The 12,967-nt window shown below is 44.0% G+C and overlaps 1 protein-coding gene across 5 annotated transcripts in view; it reads right to left on the reverse strand.

The window, feature by feature from the left end:
• Window positions 1-374: 374 nt before the first annotated feature.
• The window catches only part of SLC38A5 (solute carrier family 38 member 5), a 103,193-nt gene continuing 90,600 nt past the window's right edge, over window positions 375-12,967 (reverse strand). For all 5 annotated transcript variants that reach the window (XM_077284114.1, XM_077284112.1, XM_077284111.1 and 2 more), the window contains 2 exons: window positions 1,507-1,610; window positions 375-1,384 (listed from right to left, as the gene is read on the reverse strand). In XM_077284114.1, coding sequence (XP_077140229.1) covers window positions 1,280-1,384; window positions 1,507-1,610 — 209 coding nt within the window. In that variant the 3' untranslated portion in view covers window positions 375-1,279. The remainder of the gene's footprint in view (window positions 1,385-1,506; window positions 1,611-12,967) is intronic.

Here is a 12,967-nt window from a genome sequence, read left to right on the forward strand (position 1 = left end):
TATCGGCTCATGTAATCAAATCTGTAACAATCAATGAACAATCAAAATGCTTATTCATTGTTCATGGCGGCAAATTGCTCCAAGCAAACCAGTGATAATTCTGTGCACACAGAAGGATCTTATATATGTTTAGTCCATTGGCATAGGATTCTGGTCGGACAGTAAACGACTGCTAATGAGCTAACATACTGCCGATCGGTGGTTGTTTCATGGCTCATCTACATGGGTCCTTTTTAAAGTTGGAAATCTGCAAACTTTCCACCGTTCCTGCCATTCAGGAGTCCACTGTGAAATGTAAAAAGCACCCCTCAGAAATGCCTTATCCTTTACACATCTGCCATTGTATCACAGGATAATAGAAAAAACTGTACAAATTATTTGTTTTAAAAATTTATTAAAATATTTTTTGCATGGTCTTCACGAATGCCTTGTATAGCTGCTCTCCAAGCATGTAACATGTCAGGATTGTGTGACTCGGGAAGGTCATCGCAGTGACGGCAGACGATTCGAGGAAGAGGGGAGATCCCACACAATTCACAGTGATCAGGACGGAGGGAAGCAAAACAGACTGTTGTGACCTGGGCCGATCACAGTGATCTAGTAAAGAACCAGCTTCAATAGCCACGGCAAATACGACGATGGCTATGTAACAGTTACTCTTCACGGTATAGAGCATGGTAAGAGCGTATGCAACTGTAGATTGGAGGCCCTATACCGAAATAAAGTTTTATATCAAGGGGTAACACAGCGAGTCTGTGTCAAGCTGCATAATGAAGATACACTCTATACAGTACAACATGGCACGTTGTAATGCTCCGCTGCTGCAGTGTGCTCTCCTAGAGAGATTACCTAACCCCCTGAGTGCAGCACGCTGATCCCCCTGCTGGGCAGGGGATGGTGAGGTAGATACACTGTGATTCATTGACATTTTGGTAGCGTTCAGGGAAGAGGCACTTGACATGAGTAAATATTCGTAGCAAAACGACTGGATGTCCCAAGAACCGTTGACAAGGAAAACGGCCTCCAATGACCAAGACGAAGAAACCTGAAGCAAATGCGTCAAGTGATTGTAGTGAGGCCTTGCAGCAGCTGGGGGGCATAGCACAGTTTTGGACGGGCTCACTTATGGCCTAGAATGTCTCATTTTCAAGCCCCGCTCTTCCCTCGGCCAGTTACTCCCAATACTCCTGTGTTAGCAGCTAGAGTCTCATGTGTTGTACACAGGTTAGGGAGGTCTGACCTATTGTCCTTAATCATGGGAGAGGGAGCCAAGGACGTGCTAGTGCCCCCCGATGTTACTTTTTCCTGTTGTTGTCCAGTCTACGATTATGAAAGTCAGACTCATTATCATGAAGACGAAACCCAAGGAGGCAAAGAGGGCAGCCTGTGAATGGAAAATGGGGACATGTAAGTGAACAAAGAGGAGCATCACTATGCAGGAAGATGGATAACAAAAGATTTGGGAAAGGGTCAAACTGGTAGAAAGAAGAGACCATGACTGCAAACCTGAATCTTTGGGCGTGATGACAGAGGCTCCTTCTCTCTGGGGACAATTTTCAAGTAGAAAATACTCGGTAGGATGAATATCAGACTCGGCGCCGAAGTGGATCCTTCAGTCAAAAAATAGTAATAGTTGTCAAAATCATCACCTAGTTTACTTCAAAATGTAAAATATTTTTCACAACAAAAACTATAAATGAGCACCCTGTGTTTTATCACTTTACTTTGTACACTATGTACATACATAACATTACTTATTCTCTACTGATCCTGAGTTACATCCTGTATTATACTCCAGAGCTGCACTCACTATTCTGCTGGTGTAGTCACTGTGTACATACATTACATTACTGATCCTGTACTGATCCTGAGTTACATCCTGTATTATACTCCAGAGCTGCACTCACTATTCTGCTGGTGCAGTCACTGTGTACATACATTACTGATCCTCTACTGATCCTGAGTTCCATCCTGCATTATACTCCAGAGCTGCACTCACTATTCTGCTGGTGCAGTCACTGTGTACATACATTACTGATCCTGAGTTACATCCTGTATTATACCCCAGAGCTGCACTCACTATTCTGCTGGTGCAGTCACTGTGTACACACACTACATTACTGATCCTGAGTTACATCATGTATTCTACTCCAGAGCAGCACTCACTATTCTGCTGGTGCAGTCACTGTGTACATACATTACATTACTGATCCTGAGTTACAACGTGTGACATAAATTCCCCTTAAAATCTATAAACTTTAATCGAATATCTTAAAAATACCATTTCCCAGTGAAAACAGAAAAACTAAAAAAATGGGATACAGAGATACTAGGTGCACCTACCCTAGTAGATGGCCCTCCACTATCCTGCTGTCCCTGCCTAGCAGTGGAGGTTGGCACCCTGATAGAGTATTTGGCGCCCCCACTCCGCGGCGGCTGTAACCTGCTGGCCCTGTTAAATACCTATCCAGCTATAGGTGAGAAAACAATGAGCGGTTTAAAGATATGAAGAAAGCAGGAGTAGAAAAACTAAGGTGCACACTAGGTATAAGCAATGTCAACCTCCTTTTATGAGAGCCCACTAGAAGCAGTGTTCTGGGGACATATAGCCAATTGGGCTATTTGAAATATTGATATAATCGTCCTCAGTACGGTTCTAAAAACAAAAGATAAGACATACAAACTTTGTGCATAACTAGTGGGAAAAAGAAGATAATCATCTTTTCATTTTAAGGACAATAGGAGGAAAAACATAAAATGTAAATGACCTGGTTCAGTCCAGACAATAGACTGTGCATACCCACACCATCTAGCAAAGGTTACACATAATTTCTGATGACTGAAAAAGAGGGGGTGTATAAACACTATTGCATAAGTACCTACAGTCAAACAGAACACACTATAGGTGCCAATAAACGAACTTAGCAGGTGACAATAAATTACACCTGACGCACAGTATAGCGGACTATGGACATAGATGATTAAAGAAAACAGCCAAAAGCAAAAAGATGGGAAGTGTTCCACAAAAATCAGAGCACTTAGCTGTAAGTAGAACGCCCCGACGCGTTTCCCCGTTAAACGGTTCCTCAGGGGGCAGAAACGGATGCAATGAACCGGAGGTCAAAGATGTGGGTGTCCTGATGACGGGACAGACCTGACTGAATCCCTGGGGAGGGGACCTATATGGTAGAAATAACGCCCCGCTGACCAATCAGCAGGATATTAAAAGTCCCACCTCTCCCCAGATTTCCGGAAAACACCAGGTATGATACAGCCCAGAGATATGGCCAAATGATATATGTAAGCCAATAAGAACATGTCCATATAGACAGGGAACTCCCACCCCCAATAGTCAACGGATCATTAATAACAGAAATAAATAAATATCGCACCAGATACTGAGTCCCTGATGAGTTTCATGCCACATGGAGCACAGCGGGCGCCGCCATTAAACACGCACAGGCACTGGACAGCGCATGCGCACGATCCCAATGAAGGTCCAGGAAGGCGGCGTCTGTGCGCCAGTGCTGAAACACTAGAGCACAAACTAAAGCGCCGCCATCTTTGGTGTGTTAGATTCCTATGCGCATGCGTCCGGTCACAGTAATGTAATGCCGCCGGCAATGAATGGACCAGGAGGTGAGATAAAGACGGCCAGTGTGCATGAGTCGTCCGAAATTAACAAACCGGTGCGTGCGCTATCTGGACGCTATAAGGAGTGAAAACTCCGCTGGCAAAAGACAAACAAATGAAAGTGGCAAAAATAAAAAATAAAAATTGTAACGGGAGTATATGTGCGATAATAGCAATAGGGAGATAAATAAATACAATTAGATATTAGTCATAATTGACCACTACAGAAACACTGTAGAAACATGGTATGGCGGTACGAAATCCAATAACCTCAAAGAACATGCACCGTGGGTCAGGCGCAGTAAATAGCATCTATGAACGTAAAACAAGTGTCAGGAATATGCTGTCCTACAGAAAACAGGAATAAGTAAGGGATTCATTCAGGCCTTTCGGTGACATCGATTGCATCCGGAATATCCATTCCGCCTCACGTCTGAGGAGGGCTTGATCAAAATTGCCTCCTCGAGTCCTGGGTTTTAACAATTCAATCATGCACAGAGTGATCCCTTTCAGGGTACCACCATGTGCCTGATTAATATGTCGGGCAAGCGGGGTATCCCTGATACTAGGGTAGGTGCACCTAGTATCTCTGTATCCCATTTTTTTAGTTTTTCTGTTTTCACTGGGAAATGGTATTTTTAAGATATTCGATTAAAGTTTATAGATTTTAAGGGGGAATTTATGTCACACGTTGTTGATTTCCCTTTTGTACTTATTAGTTTTTTACATGCTCTACTGAATTTATGGTATGGCGGGATTCCTCTCAGGTCCAATTGACACCAACGTGTGGGCACAGGATGCAGATATAGTTTTTTCTATTGGTAATGCGTCCCCTCTGAATACAGCTAATCCCTCCCTCCAGAACCTCTTCAAAGATATTTTTCTGTGCTACAAAGATAATATTAGATCATGGTGGGAGATAAAGGGGCTGGAAAATTATATTAAGAACAAGATTGTGCCCAAGGGATTGCGTATTCCAATCAGACCCTCCCCTCGCACCACTAACCCCTCCGTGTTGGCAGCCTGGACAAAGGAGTCGATTGACTCCTCTATTCGTTTCATGCAGATTATACTTGCGGAGGAGAATAGACTTTTTGAGGAATCTAGTAGCAAATTGAACTCATTAATTGAACAGGTCCAAAAACAAAAATCAGACCCTGAGTATACCAGAAGGGAAAATTTTCTACAAACATCTTTGGAAAAATTTCAGAATAGGCTTAAAGAGAGGAAACACTCACAGTTCTCTAGAGATTTAAACGAATTTAAGGACAATAAGGCCTACGATTATCAGTCTCAGAATACTGTTGATATCTCCTCTTCTGATATTGATACGTCCGACACAGAACGGTCAGAACAAGGGGTCCCCCCTTTTCACAAATGGCGGCCAAACAAGAATCAATACAGACAGAGGGGAAGGGGCGGAAGGGGAAGAGGTGCAAGGGGACCTTTGGGCGGTTCTGGTTCTACACACCAGGCGTCCTCTTCCTCATCTTTTGGAACACCGTCTTTTTTAGACAACAGACCCTCAGCGAAATACGATCTGAGGAGACGACCCCAATAGCACAGGGTCAGATTATTAATTTGACTTCATTTTCATTTACGAGGGAGGAATATGCTGTCCTACGAAGGGGTTTGAACTTTGTCCCTACAAATACTTATAATTGTTTTAATTGGGTCAAGGATGTCAATCTCTTTGGCCGAAACCTCAAATGGAAACTGTTTTTCCAAAAAAACGATCTGGAGAAATGCAGGGAGTTGGGCCTGAATGAGGAGGACCTTGATGGATATAATGCCCTGGTAGGTCTTTTACACGAAAATGAGAGGGGAAGGGGGGAAGGACCCTTCACATCCCTGAGGAAGAGGAGCAAGAGAATGCCACCTATTAGTGATCTTACGAGTGTGGACATTTTTGTTAAACTCGTTGAAGCTGATCTGTGCAAAATCTCCAATAGCCATTTGTGTAGGGATCATAATCTACCAGTAAAAGAGTCTATCGCCTTTAAAAGCTTGGAAAAAAATACCAATCTTATCTTTAAAGCATCTGATAAAGGTGGAAACATTGTCATCTTAGATCATTCAAAATACCTTCAGATGTGTGGTTTGCTCCTTAGTGACCATCAAACTTACGAAATTTTATCTGGGGATCCCACAAAAGATTACTCTGATGAGCTTATGGCTATTTTGGATCAAGCTATGGATAAGAGATTGATATCCAAAAATGAATACTCCTTCCTTGCTCCTACTTTCCCTAGTGTACCTACCTTTTATGCCCTTCCAAAAGTGCATAAGGGCTTGGATCCATTAAAAGGTCGCCCGATTGTAGCAGGGATTGACTCAATATCTCAGAATATTGGCATCTATGTAGACCAAATCCTCAGGCCTTTTGTTTTATCACTTCCCTCATATGTGAGGGATACCCTGCACCTTTTGGGCCTGCTGGAGGATGTTGTTATGGAACCTCACATGATACTAGCGTCCATCGACGTGGAGGCGCTGTATAGCAGCATCCCCCATGATATTGGCACTAAGGCAGTTGACCATTTCTTGAGGACACGAGCCATTGAATGTGTTGAACATAACGATTTTGTCCAGCAGCTTCTCCTCTTTACCCTTACCCGGAATTTTTTTATCTTCAATGGCAAGTACTTCCACCAGCTCAGGGGCACAGCGATGGGGAGCCCCTGTGCCCCCACGTACGCCAACTTGTTCCTGGGCTGGTGGGAGGAAACATTTATCTTTCCGGATGAGGAGAGGTGGTGGCAGCCCTACATTGGCCTCTGGGCCAGATACATTGACGGTATTTTCGTTCTTTGGTCTGGCCCAGGGGCCGAGTTTGAGAGATTTGTGAGAGAGATTAACAATAATAACATCGGTATGAGATTCACGTCTGAACATCATGAACACACCATCGCTTTCTTGGACCTCACTATCTCGAAAAACAAGAATGGGGGCATTAGTACCAACACCTATCGCAAGCCTACCTCAACAAATAGCCTCCTACAGTGGCACAGTCATCACCCGACCCCCCTTAAGCGCGGCATACCCAAGGGGCAGTTTCTGCATATTCGCAGGAACTGCTCCGAGGTAGATACATTTAAAAATCAAGCTGGTGAGCTACACCGTAGATTCAGAGAGAGAGGATATCCCTCTGAAGTTCTCCTCAAATCCTATAAGGAAGCACTTGATAGTGATAGGTCTACCCTATTGAGAACTCGGGAAAAACCTGGGGAGACTTCAGATCTGGTCAGACTGATAGGGACCTTTGACAACCAGTCTGATAAAATCTACCAGATTATCAGAAAACACTGGGGTGTACTCCTAGCTGACCCTCATCTGAAGGATTTTATTCCTGCTACACCTAGCATTACATATAGAAGGGGGAGATCAATTGGGGACCGCTTGGTGCATAGCCTTTATCAAAGACCGCAGACACCGGGCACGTGGCTTGAAAGGAGACCAGTAGGCTTCTTTAAATGTGGAAACTGTTCTAGATGCCAGTATGTTACACAGACTAAATACTTCATTAGTGCGGCTAATGGCAGACGGTTTGACATTAGGGATTTTGGCAATTGTAAATCCATGGGTGTAGTATATAAGATCACTTGTTCCTGTCCCCTGGACTATATCGGTAAAACTAAAAGGGAGTTGAGAACGAGATTTGGAGAACATCTCGGTGACATCAGGCACAACAGGGATACCCCGCTTGCCCGACATATTAATCAGGCACATGGTGGTACCCTGAAAGGGATCACTCTGTGCATGATTGAATTGTTAAAACCCAGGACTCGAGGAGGCAATTTTGATCAAGCCCTCCTCAGACGTGAGGCGGAATGGATATTCCGGATGCAATCGATGTCACCGAAAGGCCTGAATGAATCCCTTACTTATTCCTGTTTTCTGTAGGACAGCATATTCCTGACACTTGTTTTACGTTCATAGATGCTATTTACTGCGCCTGACCCACGGTGCATGTTCTTTGAGGTTATTGGATTTCGTACCGCCATACCATGTTTCTACAGTGTTTCTGTAGTGGTCAATTATGACTAATATCTAATTGTATTTATTTATCTCCCTATTGCTATTATCGCACATATACTCCCGTTACAATTTTTATTTTTTATTTTTGCCACTTTCATTTGTTTGTCTTTTGCCAGCGGAGTTTTCACTCCTTATAGCGTCCAGATAGCGCACGCACCGGTTTGTTAATTTCGGACGACTCATGCACACTGGCCGTCTTTATCTCACCTCCTGGTCCATTCATTGCCGGCGGCATTACATTACTGTGACCGGACGCATGCGCATAGGAATCTAACACACCAAAGATGGCGGCGCTTTAGTTTGTGCTCTAGTGTTTCAGCACTGGCGCACAGACGCCGCCTTCCTGGACCTTCATTGGGATCGTGCGCATGCGCTGTCCAGTGCCTGTGCGTGTTTAATGGCGGCGCCCGCTGTGCTCCATGTGGCATGAAACTCATCAGGGACTCAGTATCTGGTGCGATATTTATTTATTTCTGTTATTAATGATCCGTTGACTATTGGGGGTGGGAGTTCCCTGTCTATATGGACATGTTCTTATTGGCTTACATATATCATTTGGCCATATCTCTGGGCTGTATCATACCTGGTGTTTTCCGGAAATCTGGGGAGAGGTGGGACTTTTAATATCCTGCTGATTGGTCAGCGGGGCGTTATTTCTACCATATAGGTCCCCTCCCCAGGGATTCAGTCAGGTCTGTCCCGTCATCAGGACACCCACATCTTTGACCTCCGGTTCATTGCATCCGTTTCTGCCCCCTGAGGAACCGTTTAACGGGGAAACGCGTCGGGGCGTTCTACTTACAGCTAAGTGCTCTGATTTTTGTGGAACACTTCCCATCTTTTTGCTTTTGGCTGTTTTCTTTAATCATCTATGTCCATAGTCCGCTATACTGTGCGTCAGGTGTAATTTATTGTCACCTGCTAAGTTCGTTTATTGGCACCTATAGTGTGTTCTGTTTGACTGTAGGTACTTATGCAATAGTGTTTATACACCCCCTCTTTTTCAGTCATCAGAAATTATGTGTAACCTTTGCTAGATGGTGTGGGTATGCACAGTCTATTGTCTGGACTGAACCAGGTCATTTACATTTTATGTTTTTCCTCCTATTGTCCTTAAAATGAAAAGATGATTATCTTCTTTTTCCCACTAGTTATGCACAAAGTTTGTATGTCTTATCTTTTGTTTTTAGAACCGTACTGAGGACGATTATATCAATATTTCAAATAGCCCAATTGGCTATATGTCCCCAGAACACTGCTTCTAGTGGGCTCTCATAAAAGGAGGTTGACATTGCTTATACCTAGTGTGCACCTTAGTTTTTCTACTCCTGCTTTCTTCATATCTTTAAACCGCTCATTGTTTTCTCACCTATAGCTGGATAGGTATTTAACAGGGCCAGCAGGTTACAGCCGCCGCGGAGTGGGGGCGCCAAATACTCTATCAGGGTGCCAACCTCCACTGCTAGGCAGGGACAGCAGGATAGTGGAGGGCCATCTACTAGGGTAGGTGTATCTCTGTATCCCATTTTTTTAGTTTTTCTGTTTTCACTGGGAAATGGTATTTTTAAGATATTCGATTAAAGTTTATAGATTTTAAGGGGAATTTATGTCACACGTTGTTGATTTCCCTTTTGTACTTATTAGTTTTTTACATGCTCTACTGATCCTGAGTTACATCCTGTATTATACTCCAGAGCTGCACTCACTATTCTGCTGGTGCAGTCACTATGTACATACATTACATTATTTATCCTATACTGATCCCGAGTTACATCCTGTATTATACTCCAGAGCTGCACTCACTATTCTGCTGGTGCAGTCACTGTGTACATACATTACATTACTGATCCTGAATTACATCTTGTATTATACTCCAGAGCTGCACTCACTATTCTGCTGGCACAGTCACTATGTACATACATTACATTATTTATCCTGTACTGATCCCGAGTTACATCCTGTATTATTCTCCAAAGCTGCACTCACTATTCTGCTGGCGCAGTCACTGTGTACATACAGCAGGTGAAATATGGTAAGTATTGAACATGTCACTCATTACCAAAGATTGAAGAAAAAAAAGAAAAGGTACTCTAGCAAAGAAAAATATAAAACTTAGTCTTTAATAGAAAAAAATGAAAAAAACAGGCATAATGCGGAAAACATATGGATACCAGAGAGCTACCAACCGACGAGTTTCAACACCCTGGTCTTAATCATGGTGGCACACAGGAAACCTCTCATGATGGGTAAAACCAGTGAGCTGTCTCAAGACCACCACAACCTTATTATTACAAAACATACTGATGACATTGGTTACAGAAGAACTTCCAAACTACTGAAGGTTCCCGTGAGCACTGCTGGGGCCATTATCCGGAAGTGGAGAGAACATCATTTCACCATAAACCGTCCACAACCAGATGCTTCCCGCAAGATTTCAGAAAGAAGAATGAAAATAATTATCAGAAGAATTCTCCAAAAGCTAAGGATCACCTATGGAGAGCCACAGAAAGACTTGGAATCAGCAGGTACAATTGTTTCAATGAAAACTATAAGGAATGCACTCAACCTCCATGGCCTGTATGCACGCTCACCACGCAAGACTCCATTGCTGAAAAAAAAAGCATGGTAGGCTATGTTCACATGTCCAGTAATGATACGTTAGAGCAGGTCCAGCAGAATTCTGTTAGGAAAAAAGTTGTGCTGACACAAATTTTTAACCCCTTAATCCCATATGACGTACTATCCCGTCAAGGTGACCTGGGACTTAAGGCCCCGTCTCACTAAGCGATTTACCAACGATCACGACCAGCGATACGACCTGGCCGTGATCGTTGGTAAGTCGCTGTGTGGTCGCTGGGGAGCTGTCACACAGACCGCTCTCCCCAGCGACCAACGATCAGGGGAACGACTTCGGCATCGTTGAAACTGTCTTCAACGATGCCGAAGTCCCCCTGCAGCACCCGGGTAACCAGGGTAAACATCGGGTTACTAAGCGCAGGGCCGCGCTTAGTAACCCGATGTTTACCCTGGTTACCAAAAAAAACAAACAGTACATACTCGCCTTTCGGTGTCCAGGTCCCTTGCCGTCTGCTTCCTGCTCTGACTGAGCCGCCGTACAGTGAGAGCAGAGCGCAGCGGTGACGTCACTGCTGTGCTCTCACTTCTCACTGTACGGCCGGCAGTCAGTGAGAGCAGGAAGCAGACGGCAAGGGACCTGGACACCGAAAGGCGAGTATGTACTGTTTGTTTTTTTTGGTAACCAGGGTAAACATCGGGTTACTAAGCGCGGCCCTGCGCTTAGTAACCCGATGTTTACCCTGGTTACCAGTGAAGACATCGCTGGATCGGTGTCACACACACCGATTCAGCAATGTCAGCGGGGCCTCAACGACCAAAAAAAGGTCCAGGCCATTCCGACACGACCAGCGATCTCGCAGCAGGGGCCTGATCGCTGGTACGTGTCACACATAGCGAGATCGCTATGGAGGTCGCTGTTGCGTCACAAAACTTGTGACTCAGCAGCGATCTCGCTAGCGATCTCGCTATGTGAGACGGGGCCTTTAAAAAAAAAATTTTGGTTCCAAAATTGTGCTGATGTAAAGTAGACATGTGGGAAATGTTACTTATTAAGTATTTTGTGTGACATATCTCTGTTATTTAAGGGCATAAAAATTCAAAGTTGAAAAATTGCGAAATTTTCAAAATTTTCGCCAAATTTCCGTTTTGTTCACAAATAAATGCAAGTTATATCGAATAAATTTTACCACTATCATGAAGTACAATATGTCATGAGAAAACAATGTCAGAATCGCCAAGATCCGATGAAGCGTTCCAGAGTTATAACCTCATAAAGGGACAGTGGTCAGAATTGTAAAAATTGGCCCGGTCATTAAGGTGCAAACCACCCTCGGGGCTTAAGGGGTTAATCCGTTATTCACGAACTGATCTCTGCCGCATCTGTTTTTTTTTTCTTTTAGCATTAGGTCAGTGGGCAATGGATCAGTTAATGCGGCATCCATTGTCATCTATTTCTAATGCATCCGGCAAGAAAAGGTTTTTTCTTGCTGGATCTGTTACAAATAGATGACAACGGATGCCACATGAACTGATCCGTTGCCCATTGACTCCAATGTTAAAAGAAAAAAAAAAGTATCTGCCAGAGATCAATTAGTGAATATCGGACTAAAATGTTGTCAGCACAACTTATTTCCTTACTGATTTCTGCTGGATCAGTTCGAATGGATCATTACTGGACTTGTTTCCGTAGCCTTAAATCAAATTTAATTCAAAGTTTGCTCAACAACATTTAGAGAAGCCTGTAAAAATACTGTGAGAATATAGTCTGGTCAGATGAGACCAGAATTGAACTCTTTGGATGCCATAATACACACCATGTTTGGAGGCCAAAAGGCACACCATATCACACCATACCAACAGTGAAGTTTGGAGGTGGGAACATCATGGTGTGGGGCTCTTTACCAGCATAGCACTGGCAAACTTCAGATCATTGAAGGCAGGATAAATGGAAAAATGTACCGAGACATTGATAAAAATCTGCTGCCATCTACCAGGACAATGAAGATGAAACGAGGGTGGACATTTCGGTAAGACAATGATCCTAAACACATAGCCAAGGAAACTCTCAATTGGCTGAACCATTCTAGTAGTTTTTATTTTCTTTATCTGAAAAACCAATCACCTGATTTGAATCCAACAGAAAATGTATGGGAGTAACTAAAGCTAAAGCTAGAGTCACACTAAACGACTTACCAACGATCACGACCAGCGATACGACCTGGCCGTGATCGTTGGTAAGTCGTTGTGTGGTCGCTGGGGAGCTGTCACACAGACAGCTTTCTCCAGCGACCAACGATCAGGGGAACGACTTCGGCATCGTTGAAACTGTCTTCAACGATGCCGAAGTCCCCCTGCAGCACCCGGGTAACCAGGGTAAACATTGGGTTACTAAGTGCAGGGCCGCGCTTAGTAACCCGATATTTACCCTGGTTACCATTGTAAAAGTAAAAAAAAAAAAAAACACTACATACTCACATTCTGATGTCTGTCACCTGTCACATCCCCCGGCGTCCACAGGGTTAAAACTGCTTTCGGCAGGAGCGCTAGTAATGCACGCGCTGCTGCCGAGAGCTTCCCTGCACTGAATGTGTCAGCGCCGGCAGTAACAGCGGTGACATCACCGCTGTGCTCTGCTTTACGGCCGGCGCTGACAGTCAGTGCAGGGAAGCTCTCGGCAGCAGCGCGTGCATTTCCAGCGCTCCTGCCGAAAGCAGTTTTA

This window comes from Ranitomeya variabilis, chromosome 2 (genome assembly GCF_051348905.1).
Source record: "Ranitomeya variabilis isolate aRanVar5 chromosome 2, aRanVar5.hap1, whole genome shotgun sequence".
NCBI lineage: Eukaryota > Metazoa > Chordata > Amphibia > Anura > Dendrobatidae > Ranitomeya > Ranitomeya variabilis.